We start from the raw sequence: 19871 nt of genomic DNA, 5'->3' as shown, positions 1-19871 counted from the left end.
TACCACACAGCTGAAGCCCTGAGCACCCTCCAGCTGAAACCCTGAGGGCCCTCCCCCTCTCTGCTGGGTCCTGGTATTTTTATAGCATAGGGGGGCTTCAGAAAGAAAAAGGTTGAGAATCCCTGCTCTACATCTCGGTTCTAGTCGTTAGATCAGTGATGCTTGCTTCACCAGTATAATAAATGGCATTGCACACCTGTCGTCAGAATTGGTTTGTGCACTGTACGGCAGCATCTTCGTCATCCAGAACATTTTGTGTATGAATGATTTTGAGTATCTGGATCATAAGGGGCAGATACTGTATCTTGCTGTCTCTCTCTTATTGATTGATTGATTGCATGGTACTAGAAAGGAAATGGCTGTTTTAGAAAGGATAGCCCTCTTAGTGTGCTCTTTTTCTGTTAGAGTTGAAAAGCTGAGGGAAAGACGGTGCTTTGCCTGGCATCCATGCTCTGTACAAGATAAAGGAGGAACTTTGTTATATCTGCCTAAAGTAAGATAATATCTTATCTCTATCTGCTTTAGTCAATATGGTTTTTGGGGGAGGAAATGAGTTTACAGACTCACTCATTTGATACGTGTAGGGGGTGGAATTATGTATTAGAAAGTAGCCAAGGCAGCATTTGAGTAGGTAAATTGTGTGTATTGCAATCTACCACAAGCATACTCTTTGTATTAACTCTAGAAAAAACTTGTCTTTGTTAAACTGATTTTAAATGACTACTGTTCAATTGTGCTGAATTCTCATGTGGATAGTGGGCTTTCAGTCTTACAAATGATTCAGCAGTTGCCATCTTATTTATAGTTTCTGATTAACAAAAAGTGGTTATCCACTTTAAGTACTTCAAATGCACTCTGAAATGAGAGAAGAAACTACTGGTGTTGACAAAATTTAGCCAGCTCTAATGAGGCACACATGTACAGGTTGTATTTAGTGCTGAAAATTTAATTTCATTGGAAATAGCTAAAACTAATGTCACTGTGAGTGCTGCCAGGTTAGATAAAAGTATAGTTGCTGTGATTATAACACAGTAAACTGTCTCTTGAATATATTGCAACTCATCTTATGCTATAAATTTCAATTTTTCACTTGCTTATAACTTTCTCAAATATCTCCTTTTGGGCTGAAATCTTCCATACTTGGTCTCAGCTAAATTGGGGGTTTTTTGAGGGGTTGTTTAAGTTTGTGAAAAATCTGTTCATTCATATGATTTAGGCAAATAGGCTAAACTTACTTTTTCAGTTTTAACATAATACCTTAACTGTTCTCTTCATATGATTGAACTGTAAAACTTGCAGACTTAACCTCTGGCTAGTGCATAATGAGGAAATGGCTCAGTATTATAGGCTGTTCATAGCACCACTGGTACTCCTATCACCTAGACTTGTATTCAGGAGGTCATCCGTGACTCCTCCCTTCAAATCCGGACTGCAATTTAATCCCATTACTGCTTTTCCATAGTGTTTTAAAAAATCTGGTCCTTAGTGTCCATGCCTACAGTAAATCTCTCATCAGCACCCCTATCATTTCTTGTCTTTCCTCCTACACACGCTTCTGCTTCATTCTTCTGGTTCTTCACCTTATCGCCCTCCAATGCATCAAAAATGGTATTTCTTGTCCCTGTTTCCGTGAGGTACCTAGCACATACTTGAGAGCTCAAAATATTAACAGATAGCTGGGGAGGGGAGGAATAATTGATTTTTCACACTTACCTAGCATGGGCAGTTATCAGTAGCATTAAATACAGTGTTGGCTAGAGGCTGGAAACCCATGTCAGAAATGCAGAAGATTGGACTTCACTTGTATTGGGGGGTGTCTGAGTCTGCTTGCCTGTCGACTCCACTGAATTAGGTCTCAGAACTCACAAGTAGTTACAGTAACTCCTCACTTAAAGTCGTCCTGGTTAACGTTATTGCATTGTTATGTTTCTGATCAGTTAGGGAACATGCTCGTTTAAAGTTGTATAATGCTCCCTTCTAACATCTGGGCAGCCGCCTGCTTTGTCTGCTGCTTGCAGGAAGAGCAGCCCGTTGGACCTAGCTGGTGGGTGCTTGTAACCAGGGTGGACCGGCAGCCCCCCTATCAGCTCCCCGCTCTGCTAAGTTCCCTGTGCTGCAGCCACCCAGCAGGGTATCAATTGCTGGGCAGGTCAGCTGTCCTTCCCCCCACTGCCATGGGCTGCTCCTGCCTCTGCCTTGGAGCTGCTCCCAGAGACTCGTGCTTGCTATGCAGGAGAGGAAGAGGGGGAGGGCTAATGTCAGGATGTCTCCCTGCTCGTGCACCCTACTTACCACTTCTCCTTACAGAGCAGGGAGGGGACACCCACGGAGAGAGACAGAGAGAGCCATGGGACAGCAGCTGCTGTCTCAACTTCCTGATCCACTTAAAAAGACAATGTACTGAAGAGTGGGTCAGCTTACTTAAAGGGGCAGTGTGCATCTCTCTCTCTCTCTCTCTCTCTCTCCCCCGCACGCAAGGTGTGTGTCTGTCTCTGTCTGCTATGCTATCTCCCCTCCCTCGTGTTCATGCTGCCTTGTGTGAGAGGCTACATTAACAACAATGTTTTAACCTCTGAGGGCTCAGCTGAGTGCTAGTTCATCATTTAGCAGCAAGGTGTTCACTGGGAAATATCCCACACTCTTCCACCTCAACCAGACTTCACTATTATCATAGCTGTGAACAGTATTAAATTTTTTGTTTAAAATGTATTACTGTGTGTAGATCTATAAAATATACAGTTTTTTGTCTGGTGAAAAAAATTTCCCTGGAACTTAACCCCCTCCCTCCCCATTTACATTAATTTTGATGGGGAAATTGAATTTGCTTACCATTGTTTTGCTTAAAGTTGTTTTTTCAGGAACATAACTACAATATTAAGCGAGGAGTTACTGTACTCTACTTTATTCCAAATGGCTTAGATGCAAGGGGGAGTATGCAGTCTCTATCCCCAAACATGATGGTCTTGTGAGGGATGTTATGAGCCAGGCAGTTATTGGGGTACCAGGCTCTGTTACCATATTGGCATGTTTCTACTGAGTGCACAAACTGAGTGCTAGCCTACAACATACTGATTTGAGTGCACATATTTTTGACAGTGCAGCGAAGGCCATTCGTATTTGAAAGCTTGGCCCTTTGTAAGTGTGTTTTTCGGGAAGGGAGAGAGTCACAGCCTGCTGCTATATGCCTCCAGTAGCAATTACCTACAGCAGCAGCCACTTCCAGCAGTTTATTTACAAAAGCTGAATTGCAAATCATACTCCTCTGTTTAAATTCTTAAAAACCCCACTCTGAGTCTGCTGCTCCATGAAAACACCCTAGAGCCCTTCAGATGATAGGAAGAATCAGAAATCCAATTTCCTATCAAACCCTTGTATCCACATGGCTTCCCAGCAGAGGTGGCTATTTTTTACTTAAAAAACAATAAAAACACTTAGCTCTTTGTAAATTAAAACTACATGTTATCCAGCCACTAGGAAGACTGCTCTGTTAATCATTACACCCTTTTTTTTTTTGTTAAGCACCCAAAAATGTACCAAATACCTTGCAAAATAAATGGAAATGGGGCTGGCCTGAAGATCGTATGTTCTAATGGCATAGCTGGCAATCAGCTAAGTTTTAAGAAAGAGGCAATGCCATAAGGCAGAGTAGGAAGGTAGCGAGGTTCTCAGAGCAGCAGATCAGATGTCTGTGTGTGATGGCACTGATGTGAGGTGCAAAGCAGTGTTTGAGAGAGGAATGGGACTGCTGATGGATCAGGTGACCCTTTGTCATTTTACCCATTATTGGACTGATGTGAGCTGTGGGTAAAGTGGCTAATTCTGTCCTGGTCTAAGATGTGGGGCTGTTAGCTAACGCAGCTTTAAAACTCTGTTTTCTAACTTTGTTATGTCACCAGTGTGGATGGCGCACAGTTCTAGGGAATCTTTTGAGACCATGTACTCACCCAGGGCATGATTCATCCCTGGGTTACTCTGGCCTGCACCTTCGTAACCCAAGGATCATGGCAGAAAGCCTTCTATAAGAGGGACTCCAGTGGCACAGCTCTTCTCTGGGGGCCCTCAGCCAGCTCAGTCCAAGGAGTGGTTGGTACCTGATGGGCAGCACACTGAGTGCATGCCTTCTCACCCACCTGGGATTCTTATGGCGCCTCAGCTACATATTAAAGTTGCCCACACTCGGGAAAGGCAGCAGTGCAAACACTCTGCTCTCTTCTGAGGGGAAATTTCTTTCCTCTCTACCCTAAATGGGTGCATCCTGCTTGATTAGGGTTCAACTGAGCCTCTAGACTCAAGCAGTTTTCAGAAGCTGTTTTTAAAAAATCAATCCCTGTCCACATTAGTTTGCAAACCTTCCAAGGGACATAGATTGGTGTCTTCTGTGATTTTAGCACTACTGGACATAGTACTTCATAGAAATAATCATTGAAAAGTTTCATCAATAGACAGTACTCCTGACAGCTGCTTTTCCCCTGCATGTTTGGGTTTCTTAAAGTGGTGGAAGCACTGGACTGGGGCTCGGGAGGGTGAGGTTCTAGGCCAGCTTTGCCACTGGCTGCCTTTGTGGTGCAGACAGATCATTTCACCTCCCTATGCTTCTCTTTCCCCTCCCATCCTTTGTCCATCTTGTCTATATAGTTTGTAAGCTCTTTGGCACAGGAACACTCTCTCACTGTGTCTATCTGGCATGTAGTACAGTGCGGCCCTAATTTAAGGTGAGGCTTTAAATGATACCGTAATACAAATAATGGGCAACAACAATCTTGGTGACCTTTAGTAGTGATCTTATTGCTTTCCCCATTATTTTGGGGAGAGTTTGGATTTAATCTGAAATTTTCCAACAGAAAAGGTCTCTCTTGATTGTAGATCCATGTTCAAGTGGTTAAAGAGGGGAGCTAGAGTAGTCATGACCATTGAAGTATAGGAACATGGCGCAAAGTTTCCTCAGCCAGCCAAAGTAGAAAAATCAATGATCAGAAGATGTGTTCCCATATTGAGTATAGCTATAGCAACAAGCATGTAGAGAGCAAACAACATCCTCTATGGAGAGGAAGAGGAATGTGCTGAGGAAAGAGAGCCTCAACTGTACACACCCACGTGCCCTCCAAAATATATATCCCAACAGTTATCGAAGGCTCCTGCTGTACTGAAGCCCTCTTCTGCTGCACAGATTGTTTCTAAAGCAAATGTTCATGGGGAGATAATACACCATCTTATTCTGTCTAAGAAGCTCTTGTACATAGCTATGAGTTGAACCAGTTGAGGGGGAAACTCTGAGTTTTTCCTGTCTGTGGATCAGGTGTCTATTTAGTAAAGATGGCCATCCCTGCATACAGTTAACAAGAGAAAAACTACATGACTTTTGACTGTTTTCCTAGCTATACTACTTAGATCATCCAGGTCAGTGACTAATGAGCAATTGATCTACTGTTTGCTATAAGCAAGTTGTTGCTGATAGACTTATATAATTCTTTTTTTAAAAGCTTAAATAACGATAGTCAATCAAATGTAGCTAGAACATCTGGGAATTACTTGAAAATAAATAGTGCAAGACAAATGCCACATACTCTTTAAACTTTCAGTCATCCAGCCTGCACTTTATTTCTGTACCATTGTAACTGCAATAATTGAACTTCAGGCACTTGGCCTTTTTTCTGTTTCATGTTACCTTTGTACTCTCCAGGCTGAATAAATGCACTTTAAAAAGTGAACAATAAACAAAACCGTATGCATTGGTTAGCAGTGGTTGGACAGAAGTCAGTGAAGTTAAGGGCAGAAATGTTCACTGCTTTGAGAAATCATTCACAGGCAAAAGATAATCTGGATAGAGGAGCTGGGCTCTAAACTGAAGTGAAAGGAGCAGCATTTCATTGCTTCTCCATTTTACATTCAAATTAGTTGTAAATACTGATGTAAGTCTGCAGTCACGGACTACCAGGGTCAGTGCAGGACAATTTCAGAGCTCCTTAAAAAGACATTTGAATGGGGCCCCACAGCTGCATTTTGGAAGGGTCAGTGTGCAGTCTTCTTGATACACACTCTCAAGTACCCAAAAGTCCAATGCCCAGCTAGCCGTGGGAGGTTCAGCACCCCAAGTGTAGGGCAGAGGAATAAGTAATGTCAGCAGAACTTGGGGTCGGAAGGAGTGTTAATGGAAGGAGTCTAATATAGGAATGAAGTTACACCCTCAAAATCTCCAAATCAAACAGCTGTCCATGAGCATTTTGTCCCAGTCTCTTGCTTTCTTTGCATTCCTTTCGGTACAGAATCCAAGTCAAGGCCTCTGTGCAGTGTTCGCAGCCCTCTGTGGTACTGCATCTCGCCACTTCCTCCACAGCCATGTCGTTCCAGTGTTGTCGAACAATAAACCTTTAGTAACTCTTGTCCCTAAAGGTTTGTAAGGATCCTTCCTTCCACCCTGTCATCTTGACTAAGCCAATTCAACACTGAAGTCATCCCATTCATCAGAGGGGAGGGATAGCTCAGTGGTTTGAGCGTTGGCCTGCTAAACCCGGCGTTGTGAGTTCAGTCCTTGAGGGGACCATATAGGGATCTGGTGCAAAAGTCTGTTTGGGGATTGGCCCTGCTTTGAGCAGGGAGCTGGACTAGATGACCTCCTGAGATCCCTTCCAACCCTGATATTCTATGATTACTGTTTTCTACTTTGGGTATTTTAATCGTTTGGATGGTGGTGGTAATATACTTTCTTAGAAAAATAAAATAAAATGAGCAGATGTTGCTTGCCATGTGACTGAACAGTAATAGCTCTAGTGTGTGATTACATGTACAAGTTTTTGAAATGGTTAGTTTGGTTGGCTCAAAAAAACATTTTGGAGAGCCTATTAAGGATCTGATCCAAAAGCCACTATAGTCAGTAGAGTCCATCCACTGATTGATGTGAATTTTCGATCAAGCTATCTATGAGAGAGTCCAAATTTAATTTTATGCCAGATTTTTCTTTCATGTGTTTGAGTAGCTTTATTTGGTAATAAAAAAGCTAATCTCTCTTCCAACTAAACAAGATAAAATGTATCCCCTTGCTCAAATGCAGAAAGCTGCAAGCAGTTGCAGGAATGGCTTGGTGCTATGTATTCGTTATAGTTCAACCCTGTTTGTCAGAAACATTTCAGGGCCATCTAAAGGTAAAGATTGAACAGTCAGTTTGCAATTTCTGGATAAACTGCTCATGCTAGGAGGAAATGTGACGTTAGGATAAATGGCGTTTTACTGTGTAATCAGGTTTGGTGTGTATCCAGAACCGTGTTCTCTACTTTCCAATTATCAAAAGAGAGATTTTTTTCCTAAGTAAAGTTGAAAGGCTGCAATTGTTTCCAAGCCATCTAGACTGTCTAGATTAAAGGGATACTGTTAACTAGTTTGGGAACAAAATTTAGGTTATTTAATTATTCTTTTTATTTTCATTAATTATAAACAAAACACATTTTGTAAACGCAAGTCTTTACAGGCTTTCTCAAAATGTCCAATCAATTTTTTGTTTGGATTTAAAGGGGCAGTGTCAATGTCAAAATGACACTGCTGTCTGAAACGTTTTTGCTTTTGTTTATAGTAACTGAAAGATACGGGAGACAAATATAAAGTTCAATTATATTAATATAGCGTCTTAGCTTTAGAACAGAACACACAGTACAATACATATCAGATAAATATGAGTTTTAAAATCAACACAACTCAATAAAATTAATACCAGTTCTTTAAAAAAAACAAAAAACAGAAGTTCCGCCTTGCCCCAGAATCGGTTACAACTTTAAAGTCACAATCCCTGCAACAATATAGAAAAATAAACTAAGAAGGGTTAGAAATGCATTATTTCATTTAGGTCATAAGGAGTCTCTTTTTCATATATTTGTTTCAGGAGTCTATCAGGCAAATAGGTCAAACCCCCTATAACAGAAACATTTTCACTACATAGCAAGTATTCTTGCTTTTGAGCTAATGCAGTAAAAAGCATCTGAGCCAGAAATGGGGCTAGACCTTTATTTTCTGAACAAGTTACCAGAAAGTAAGCAGTGTGGTAGATCTTCAACTTAGTTAAACCTGCATGGGCGGAACGCCTCTCCCCCAAACAGGCTATCTTCATAGTTTGAAAACAGAGTCACAAATGCCCTCCTCCACATATTTGAACAAAAGTATTTCTCCAAACTATCTGTGCTCTTTGAAGAAGAAAGCCAAGGGGGCAACTGCCATGTCCAGTTGTTTGCAAATATCTTCTGCTCTAAATTTAATGGAGATACCACACACTTGCTTACATCCCTAGCCAGGTCAAGTTGCAACAAGCCCAAGGAATGGAGAGAACAATGGACTTTCAAAAGCCAAAGGAACTCTAGGGGTTGTGTACTGCTCAGCTGTTCCCGCAGACATAACCTTGGACGATGCTGTAGATTCATATGCTGAATACTCAGCCAATAATTCAATATAAAGGCATTGAGCTTCACTCAGAACAGCTCACTTCCCTATCTCTGCCCTAAGTAAAGCTGCCAGGGAGTAATTTGAGAGGCAGAGCCTTGGAGAAAAATATTATTTTCCCACAAGGTTTTTGTTTTGTGCACTTGATAGCACTTTGTGTAGTTCCACATAGCCTGTATTACTTGTAGTTGTGTGGATTTTTCACATAGCAACATCAGGAGAGAGAAATGTTCTCAACTACAATAATTGGCAGTTGGGGTTGGGCAGATGTAATACCTGAAACTATTTTTAACTAAGTTTTTTGAAGTTGAATAGCTTTCAGTTTGTGTCTCATTTTAAACATTTACCTAAAGAGCTATAACCCAAGCATTTCAGTAATCTATTATTGCACGTGAACCTGAAAGAGACTAGTCTATTTTCACTTGCCCCAAATAAGTGAAATGCAAAATAAATATATTTTTCCTCTATTTATATTGTTTGTTAAATTTTAGAGATTCCCTGGGTTTTCATAATCAATAGTTTTAGAAAAATAATTTTCTTACTATGGTTTTTAACTCAAGTCCCTTTCTAAATATGCCTGTGAAGTTAGTTACTATTACAAAATCTGGATTTTATCTTTTGACCCTTGAAATGTGAGAGCTGTGATAGATCTGTGTTTTAAGTAAACGTTCCTTCATCTTTTTTCCTATTTTCTGGTTTATATAAAGATTAATAATTAAAATGTTTGTGTTTACAGGGAGGCTGTGTGGATTCAACAAACCAGAGCCTAGTTCTGCTCCTCATGACCCTTGGACAGCAGGATGTTTCCAAAGTCCTACTAGGACCTCTGTCTCCGTACACGTAAGTTCTCTTTAACTTCAATATCACATCTTGTTTAATTTGCAGTTAATAAAATAACAGGTATTTTTGTGCAGAACACTTCGTTTGTGGCTATGAACAGACATACTGATCGTTTAATGATCAGCACATCGTAAGTTACCTAGTGTTTATTTGTATACTCTGGAAGAAGACTTCCTTACTTTCCTATTTTCCCTCTGATTCCAAGGCAATTAAACTTTCAGAGGCCAGTTTGTTGTTGGTTCTTGGTCTTGGATTGTTTACACATCAGTTACATTTTTGTTGCCTAGCATAAGCTGTGTTATTTTGCCTAATGACCTCTATTGTAGTTGTGCACATAATGGAATGTATTCCGAATGGCTGACTAACACCAAGATCATATCCAGCTCATGGCATGAGTGTCAAAGAGAAACAGCTCAAGGGTGTATCTTGTTGAGACACTTGGGACCCTGGAGTCTTAGAACTATTATGGATTGCATTTTATTTTTGCTTTGGCCTTTTTTCTAACAGTTTTTCAAGGTCTGTGGCAGTTACCAGTCTGAAGAGAGAGAAGTGCTGTGTTTCCCCCATTGTTGGTTGGGATAGCAGAAGGGCAAAAGGCATGCTGCTTTCCTGTTATCATAGCTGGCTGATGAACAATTGACTAGACCAAAGCAGTTACCAGAGACTGAATTGATCAGAGAGTACCCCTTTAAGGGAAAGGGGAGAGATGTGCATGTGTGGGGATGATATCAAACAATTAGAACATGAACTGTCCTTTTTCGGTTATCATGGTACCGGTGCTGTATACGTGAAAGGTACAGTACTGTGATAACTGAAGAATGATGGTGCCATCACATGAGCTACAAACTGCATAACTGCTACCAAACCCTGATACCTCAGAAACCAACAAATCCACCAGAGTTCTGTGGAAGGGGGTTTGTATGGATTTTGAGGGAAGCAATGGAGGATTATCTTTATGGAAGGGGTGAAGTAGACCATCACAAGGTGAGTATCTACTTAGTGTTCAGTAATATCATCCAAAGTCAGTGATTAGACTGTGCAGTTAAGAGTGTAATAACCTGATACTTTACAGTTTCAAACCACAGAGTTTGTAAAGCATTAATTTTTAAGTGGACTGATTTCAGCTGCTTTAGTTGTTGACATTCTTGTAACGGTAGTGCAGGGTGGAGAGATTTGGCAGCGGAGGAGGGTTACTATCAAGATCAGCATGTTTCATGTGAGATCATGTAAGGATTATTGGGTTTTTTTCTGTCTACAACTTCTGTGCTGCTAACATTTAAGGGTTGAGAAATCTGTCTCCACAGCTACTGAGCATAGATGCATGAGATATTTTAAAAAATAACAATGAGAAGCAAAACACTATTGAGTTCCACGCCATAGGCTCTCACCCACCCACTCTTGTAATAGACCCCTAACCTCTGGCTCAGTTATTTAAAAGTTGTCACCGATGGAAAATCCACCATCACCCTTGCTAAATTGTTCCAATGGTTAGTTACTCTCACTGCTAAAGATGTACACCTTGTTTCCTGTCTGAGTTTGTTTAAGTTCTACTTCCAACCATTGGATTGTGTTATACCAGGGGTTGGCAACCTCTGGCACGTGGCTTGCAGGGCTAAGCACCCTGCCAGGCCGGGCCAGTTTGTTTACCTGCCACGTCTGCAAGTTCAGTCGATCGCGGCTCCCACTGGCTGCGGTTCACCGCTCCAGCCAATTGGGGCTGCGGGAAGTGGCGCGGGCTGAGCTTCCCGCAGCCGTCATTGGTCTGGAGTGGCGAACCGCGGCCAGTGGGAGCCGTGATCGGCTGAACCTGCAGACGCAGCAGGTAAACAAACTAGCCCGGCCCGCCAGGGTACTTACCCTGGCGAGCCGCATGCCAGAGGTTGCCAACCCCTATGTTATGCTTTTCTCTGTCTCAACAAAAAGCCCATTATTAAATAGGTGTTCCCATGTACCTATAGACTGTAATCAAGTTACCCCTTAACTTTCTCTTTGTTAAGCTAAATAGATTGAGCTCCTTGAGTCTGTCACTATAAGGCATGTTTTCTAATCCTTAAATCACTCTTGTGGCTCTTTTTTGAACCCTCTCCAATTTATCAGCATCCTTCTTGAATTGTGGGTATCAGAACTAGACACAGAATTAAATCAGCAGTCCCACCAGAGCTTGGTACAGAGATGGAATAACCTCTCTATTCCTACTTGAGATTCCCCCATTTGTGCATCCTAGGATCTCATTAGCTCTTTTGGCCATAGCATCACACTGAAAGCTCATCCACCATGACCCTCAATCTTTTTCAGAGTCATTCCTCCCCAGGATAGAGTTACTCATCCTGTAAATATGGCCTACATCCTTTGTTCCCAGATGTATATCTCTACACATAGCCATATTAAAATGCATATTGTTTGCTTGTGCCCAGTTTACCAAGCAATCCAGATCTCTCTGAATTAGTAACCTGTCCTCTTCATTATTTACCACTCCCCCAATATTTATCATCTTCAGACTTTCAGTGCAGATTTTGTTTTCATCCTGGTCATTGATAAAAACATTAAATAGCCTGGGTCCAAAACTTATCCCCACTGGAAACAGAGTCTATCAAGGACAATTTCCTGTTTACAGTTACACTGTGAGACCTATCAGTTAGCCAGTTTTTAATCCATTTAATGCATGCCTTGTTAATTTTATAGTCTAGTTTTTTAATCAAAATGTCAGCTGAAACAATTTGACAAAATCAACACAAATTCATAAAATGTTTCAGTCGTGGGGGAAAAAAGCTTTGGCTATAAAACGTCACCCAGCTTTATTGCCAAACACTTCCTGAGATCATCTTGTTTTTTGGGATTTGGCATTATGTTTTAACCAGAACAGCCTCAAAAAATAAGAAGGTGTGTTTGTCTAGGGGCTTTATAATATGCACAAGGGATCATAAACTGTAATTGGCTGGCTGATGTCTGGGAAATGTGTATATATAGACATTTAAATGTTGAACAGACTCTTGTCATCATAGTTGTGTGGTTAGGGAGTAAGTAAACCTGGAGTGAAAAGATCTGACAGCAAATTCTGTAATAGATCTGCCTTCTTATGAAGGCAACTGTTAGATAGAAGCTATGTTTGTGCAATATGCCAACACTTCTTATTGGTTAGGCCACTTTAGCTAGCTTTGGGACAGTGTGTCACTTGGAGTATAAGGATATGTCTACACTACAGCTGCTACAGTTGATGGAAGAGGTTTTTCTGTCAATGCAGTTAGCTACCACCTCTTGGGGAGATGGATTATGTTGATGGAAGAATTCTTCCATAGATGTAGCTGTGTCTACACCAAGGGTTAGGTCAATTTTGCTACAGTGCTCAGAGCATGGAATTTTTCACAGCTTGGAGCAACCTACAAGGTCGAGCTAACTTTTAAGTGTAAAGTCTGCCTAACTTTTCTGCTTGAAGTGTAAATCGTTGTCAGTGAAATGACTTTTGTGGCAGCGATAATTTAGTGAACTACAGAACAAGCTCCTTTGCCTATTAAAAAAAAAAAAAAAAACTTTTTTAAGTTCATGTGCAATTGATGTATCTCACTTCATTTCACTTTGCAGCCTTCTGGAAAAAGATGCTGCTTCTGTAAACACTTTTTATTTTGTTCAAGGCAATGGTTTTTGTTTCAAGTTCTCGGAGAAGTGGAATGCTGCACACCATGCTGCACTCTGCTTCCTGCTGCAGACTGACAAGGCTGCACCTGGAGGCGGCTTCCATACATTAGGAACTGCAAGTTTGTGTGGACACCGGCAGCCTCTCCACCTCCCTCTTTTCCCTGATTTCCACCCCTCGTACTTATGTGACAAGACAGAGGAGGATTATTAAAGACTGTCCCAAAGGAAGACCACAGTTCTCTGCTATTTCCTGCCAAATTCTGTTGCTTTCACTGCTCTCCGAGATTTCTGTATGGAAGAATGGCCTGCTCTGCTCTGTCTCCTCCATTCCCCCACAGTGTGCTCCTGGTGCTGCCCCCATTTCTGGACCATCCCACTATTGGGGGAGTGCCTTGGGACTTTCTTAGGTCTTGTAGTGCTTCAGCAGTGATTTTGTCTCTCTCTTGCCTCCTGCATCCTCTGTGTCAGGAACTATTTTTAAAATAGCATTGGGGGCACAGAACTGAACAAGAATTTGATCTCTAAAGTGTGATCAATATAGTATTAAAGCTCTTAGGACAGGCTACGTGCCAAAAGAAGGCTCCGGAGTGGTGTGCATGTCCCTCTTGCCATAGGCTAAGCTTATCTGAGAAGAGAATCTTGGGAATCTAGCAGTTGTCCCAGTGGATTAAACCAGCAGTTTATCCACTTCGGTGTCTCTCTAAGTGTGGTTGGTACCAGCTCCAGAGGAGAGGGCAAGCATCGCATAATGAGCAATTATCCATTTTCAATTTTGTTGCCTTTCAGTTTCATTGACTAGCCCCCAGGCACATCCCATTTACCTTCTTTATACTATTCATTATTTTTTCTGTCATATCCACTCCAGTTTGTCTCCTCTTCAGAGCTGCTTTGTTTAATCAGTTTTGTCTCTCTTCCATAGAGAAGTCTCTTCAGACCTGTAATCTTGAAAAAATACATTTTCAGGTGTAAACACTTTTTCCAAAAGAAGTCCGGAATCTGAATTCTTTTCTTTTTTTTTTTAAGCGATACTATTAGATTCCAAAGATATTTTAGCAGTGGGAAGCTTGTAAAACTGATAAGATGTGTGCTTTTCAATCTGCTTACTGTATTCTCCCCCTCCCCCGCACACACACACACGAAACATTTTGAATTTCCTTAGCTACCCTCAAAAGTATTTTTCAGAAATTCCAGTAAAGTTCAGTACTAAACATTTGGGGGGGCAGAATGGATAGGGAACTGGATTGGGAGACATGGGAACTGGATTCTGTTCTGATTCTGCCACTGACCTGCTGTATGATCAGGTTATGCTACCTCTGTGTCTCAGTTTCCCCTCCCACTCTTTGTGTGGTCTGTTTACATTATTAACTCTTCAGGACAAAGACTGTCTTTTTGTCTTTTTTTGCAGCACCAGGCTCAGTTGGAGCCTTCATCTTGGTGTTGCTATAATACATATAAGATTTTTTTCAAACCCATACACCCATTTTCCTACCTCTGTACCAAGCAGCCGGAATGTGAGCGAGAGAAGCTTTCAAGCCACACAGAGCTCAAAAGCATCTCTCTCTCACCTACAGAAGTTGGCCCAGTAAAAGATATTACCTCACCCACCTTATCTCTCTAAAATCCTGGGACAAACACAGCTTCAGCTACATTGCATATCTCATTGAACGTTAGTCTGTGCTCTACTTACAGGGCAAGACCGCTGTGTTAACTAAATGAGTAACTGATTTGTTGAAGATAGTTTAACACTTTATTTTTTTTAAAGAAAAAGAAAACTCTCTTGTCTTCTCTCCCTTTCAGAATTGAGTTTCTGCGACATTTGAGAAGCTTCTTCCAGATTATGTTCAAAATTGAAACCAAGCCATCTCATGAAGAGCTCCAGGGTGGAGAGAAAGTCTTAATGACCTGTGTTGGCATTGGATTTTCCAACCTTAGCAAGACAATCAAATGATAAAATATCAGCAGCTTTTACGAAAACGTGACATCAAAACGAGTACGGCAGAGATGTGGTTTGGCATCTTACATACAAAATGGTTGAGCCTCTTCTCCTTCTTTTCCCCCCAGACTAACGTGGTGGTTGCTGTATGCAACTGTCTTTGAAAGTATTGACAGTTTTACATTTTATGGAGGAGTTAAGGAAGAAGACCTTAACAAAGGTGACCAAAAAGAGAATTGCAGGGCAAATAATTTCTCAAAATATGTGTGTGTAGGGCGGTGGTAATTACAGAGCCCCGTCTAAGAAATACCAACATTGAAATAAACTGAACTAGAACAATAGTTGTTGTTTTTAAGTTGTATGTATACAGAATTTGTCAAAGGCCTCAATCCTGAGAACACTTATGCACATAAAGTTATGCATATGAGTAAGCTGCATGGCCCTTCATGGAACTATTTGCATTTATGAGGTCAAGTGTGTACATAAGTGTTTGCAGAATCAGGGTCTGAATCTTGAGTGGGCATTAGATAAGGACCATAAAGACAGTGGAAAGTCTCTTACTGGTGTTATGGGCTTTGTTCAAGCTTAGTGAACTGCCGGGTGTGGGGATATAGAAGAAATATCTTCCATTTAACTTTTCTTAAAGTTAGAATATGTAAAAGATGTTTACCTATACTGATGTAATTCAACTTTCTTGCTCCTGGAGGCAGGGGGAGATCTTTTGACTAGGTATCTGGTTTGTAAATTGTTTTATTTCAGATCCTTTATTTTACTGTTAGAAAAATTGCTCGGGTTTGTTTGTTTATACAGTATTCCAAACACTCCAAAACTGGACTGTTCTGATCATTTGGGAAAGGTAGTCACAGGGTTTTGGTGGATTAAATGTATCACATCTGGGTATTGTCTTGTCTTGTGTGGATGCAATCTTTGTGAGTGAGGAGTTTGTTTGGGGTTACTTTCTTAATGTCTGTTGGGTATCTTTCAAATTTCCAAAGGATGAAACATACCACCAGGAAAGATCTTTTTTGCACACAGCAGAGGTGAGTGGTAGATGCTGATGCACACATTAGAGTTTAATATTGTACTGCTCTTATACAAGGAAAAAGTATTAAGCACATAGCCACAGATTGAAGTAGTTTTCCTCAGTATGACAAACAATGAAGATGACTAATTTAAAATAAAACCATTTCAAACTGTGCCACTGGCTGTTACAGTGGTCATAATTCTTTTTAAACTATATTGATGCAATATGCTTTGATTAATATAGTATTACACCATTAGAAGATAATGAGAATGCATCCTTATCCATTACCATTGTAAGAAATGCATCTGTAACATGACAGGTACATGTTGGAACCATGTAGGAATTTGACGGAAGACTGTGTATATGTGCTGTAAATTATTGGAGGCAACAATACTCAGTATGTACTGTACTTGAAATTCTGTGTTTTTGTAGCAATCTGCCTACACATTTATTTAGAAAAATAAAATTGTGTAGATTTTTCTAAAATGAGGCTTTTTCCCCTTTTTTAATTTTGTTTGTCCCCAGACTAGCACTCTGAATTTTCAAAAGATAAACAGCTCCTCTAAACTGATGTGAATGTGATAATTGTCACTTTCTAAAACTTCTGGGAAGAGCAAAATAGGGGTGACTTTTTCATCTGTTTTTTTTTTTTTAATACAATGTGTAGAAATTACTGTGAAAAGTGATCTAAAGCTGGAATATTTTGTATCCTGTCGTACACATCAGTGAAGGGAGCTGAGATGTAGTTTATGCCATGACACAGCCTAGTTGGTATTACTATAACTAAAAAGCATGTCATGCCTTCATTGATATTTAGGACACATATCATAAAATGCTGCAGCGTGTGTCACATGATGCACATTATGTAACTCACCGTTTTATGGCTGGGCTGTGTAATTCATTATGTGGAATTGTGTCCTTACTCTTCAGAACTGTGATGGGGCACTAGAGTGCTATGTAGTCTGTGCAATCCATGGTCAGCGTACAAAATACAGCACCACTCCTATGTTGCAACAGATGGACTTTCTCTTACATGCTTTTCACCCGCATTTGCAGTCTAACCTGGTTGGTGAATACTGTTTCCAGTAATTGATGGGGAAATAAGATCTCGGATTGACTCTTAGCACCTGAATCTTTAATCCCAATCAAATCTTTCAAATAACGCTATTTAGAAGACTGTGTTCCTTCAGGTAAGAAAGAAACCCACTATGCTGTAAAGCCAGAAATGGGTGCCTGAAATTACTCTCAGAGCTCTTAAATGGAGTCCCAGAGATGGGGCTCAGTATTGGTTAAATTTTGACTGCGAGTTTTTGATGTGCAGCTCTGCAAACCCTTTCTATGTGTAGAGTCGTGTTTGTAAAGGGTGAGGTTATGATGCTCTTAAGGGCTACAGCATAATTCTGCACATTAACATTTTTTCCCAAAAATCATCACATGATCCTTGGTGTCTTGATAGTCTTCCATCATAATATAGAGCAAATGCCCTAACTGCATATACACAGAGCCTCTTTTCTGCAGCAGTCGACTTGCAACCCAGTGGTTGAAGCAGATCAGAGTATGAGGGGAACTCACCAGCACTGTCATGGGTGTTAACCCCATGTGGTGAAGTATTACCTATGTCCTAGTGTGTGATAGACCATAGTACAGGGAGCAGAATGGAATGAATGCATTAATGTATGTGAAAGGAGTACATGTTCCCAAGCACTCTGTTGTGTATGTGATTGTGGAATATCCTTTCAGCTCCCATCCCACAGTCCTCTGTGGAGTTCCAGGAGGGGAACAAGACTGACGAGTGATTTTGTTTCCCCAGGATTCTGGCTGGGGGAGAGGACGTCGGTGATGGGTCTCCCTGAAGCGGGGAGGGAATTGGAGGCGGAACCCCTCTTTTCCCCCAGAGGGGAGGGGAAAGCAACAAGGGGACAGATCTGTCCATAAAAAAGAGGAGAGTGATGGACTGCTTTGGACAACTGCTGCTCCAAGCCTTCCTATCAATAGATGGAGCCTTTTAAAGGCCTCAGCCAGATCCTTACTCCTGCTTCCACTTCATATTCTCCTGCCTGATGAGTTGTCATTCATCAGCCACTGAAAATACAGGAGGAGGAGAAGGATTGAGCTTACTCATGAAAGGGAGAGGAGGGGAACTCTTCTGTCTTCAGCAGAGGATGGAAAGTTAACACTCCCACGTACTGAAGCCTCTGCCCAGTTCTAGTTTGCTGGGTAGAGGCCGAAGCACTGGCTCCTGGGAGGTTACTGGCAAAATATAAGTACAGGGTTAACTTGCAGAGATAACATCAAGGAGCAGGTTCCTTTGAGGTTCCATGATCAGTCATGTTGGGCTGATGCTGAAGCACAGACCTCACAACCTTTATCTTCTGCTCTAATGTCAAGGCACAGGCATCTGTGAAATGGCTGGCTCATCTGATGTACACAGGTGGCATAGATTTCTCTGAAGTTTTGCGTCTCTATCATGCTGAGCTGATGTCAAAGCGTAGGCACGTAACACACACCATTATTTTATGTGGCAGCCACTTAGTGCCACAGAAAACTGTTGCTGCTAACTCTAGCGCTCTCTCTCTACTCTGAGCATTGTTTCTAATGTTAAAACTACTGATGGGAAGTATCAGATGGGAACTTTAGTCACAATTAATCTTGAGCCACAAATGTCTCTCAAAAAATCAAGTTAGCTAGCAATAGTTTTTCAATATCAGAAGTGGATACAATCAAATAAAATCCCTGTCAAAGTAACTGGGGTTCCCCCCATGTTTGTGTGTGTTGTGTGTTTTACACTACCGCCAGGCAGTACAGACATTTTAGTTAAGTAAGAGATGGCAAGTCTAATTCAATGAACACTAGAATCCAGATCTCCAAAAGACTAGTCCCAGCCCTGCTACAGGCTTGCTATGTACCTTTGGGCAAAAACACAATCTCCATCTGTAAAACCTAAATATCTTCCCATCTCATAGCTTTTGATTATTTGTATAACATCTTGAACAGCTATATAATGGTTACATATTATCCTGTTTGCCTCTGGGGAAGACACGCGATATTCTCATCTCAAGGTGCTGTGGGTTTGCCACTCCTCCCCCTAATGAAAATGGCATTCACAATGAGATATATGCCCCCTAGACTGTCACTTTTGAATATATTGAGAAACTTTCTAGTAGAGATGGCCCTGAAATTACTTGGAATTACTGTGGAGGGAGGTAGGGGGTTGTGACAATGAGTACATTGCTCATTTTGCTTAATATAGGTAAAGAATGGGAGGTGCTTGGTTTCATTGTGAATAAAAAGCTTTCAAAATTGATGCTGAAAAATGCATAGAAGAACTATACTTATTCAAACGTCGTAAGTCTGGCTTCTGTTAATTTCTGTTTTTGTCATCATGATTAATCTTTCCTACTTATGCAAACCGTTACAAGACTCCCTGTCTTCTTTCTTTAATGTTAGTGAGTTTGTTGCTTCTAACCTGATCAGCCTCCCTGAAAGTATCAGAGAACACGATCATACATCGTTTATATCTCTTTTGTAAGTATAGTGTGCCCAATGCTCTTGTGCCCCAGTGTAGCCTATAGGACTAACCTGCTTGTGTGTGTGTGTGTGTGTGTGTGTGTGTGTGTGTGTGTATAGATAGATAGATATCTTTTATTTGATGTTTTGTATTAGGTTTATAGACATATATTAAAATAAGTTTGGCTGTAATGCAAGAGACCTACAGGCCATATCCTATATGTTAAGCTAAGGCAAAGTTAGCATATCTAGATTAAGACCTTTTACTCAGAAAGCAAAGTTGACCTATATCTTGTTACCTAAATAAATGAGTACCCATGCCTATGTCTATGACCTTTTATTTAGACTGATAGACAATGACGAATGGCATAGGGGAGTTTCCCACAGACTTAACAAGTACATCACAAGAGACTGATGTGCATACATACCTGTCATCAATACGCACATACATACTAGCCTGTGGCGTAAGTATACCCTAACATCTCTGTGAGTGAGGAATGAAATTTGGGTATA

The 19871-nt window shown here is 40.9% G+C and overlaps 1 protein-coding gene across 1 annotated transcript in view; it reads left to right on the top strand.

Annotated features, from left to right (window-relative positions):
- The window catches only part of RCL1 (RNA terminal phosphate cyclase like 1), a 43613-nt gene extending 28449 nt beyond the window's left edge, over positions 1–15164 (top strand). Inside the window, exons 8-9 of the mRNA XM_032777876.2 lie at positions 9158–9261; positions 14692–15164. Coding sequence (XP_032633767.1) covers positions 9158–9261; positions 14692–14842 — 255 coding nt within the window. The 3' untranslated portion in view covers positions 14843–15164. The remainder of the gene's footprint in view (positions 1–9157; positions 9262–14691) is intronic.
- Positions 15165–19871: the final 4707 nt, after the last annotated feature.

Source organism: Chelonoidis abingdonii, chromosome 6 (assembly GCF_003597395.2).
Source record: "Chelonoidis abingdonii isolate Lonesome George chromosome 6, CheloAbing_2.0, whole genome shotgun sequence".
Lineage (NCBI taxonomy): Eukaryota > Metazoa > Chordata > Testudines > Testudinidae > Chelonoidis > Chelonoidis abingdonii.
This window is presented reverse-complemented; position numbering and strand designations above follow the sequence as displayed.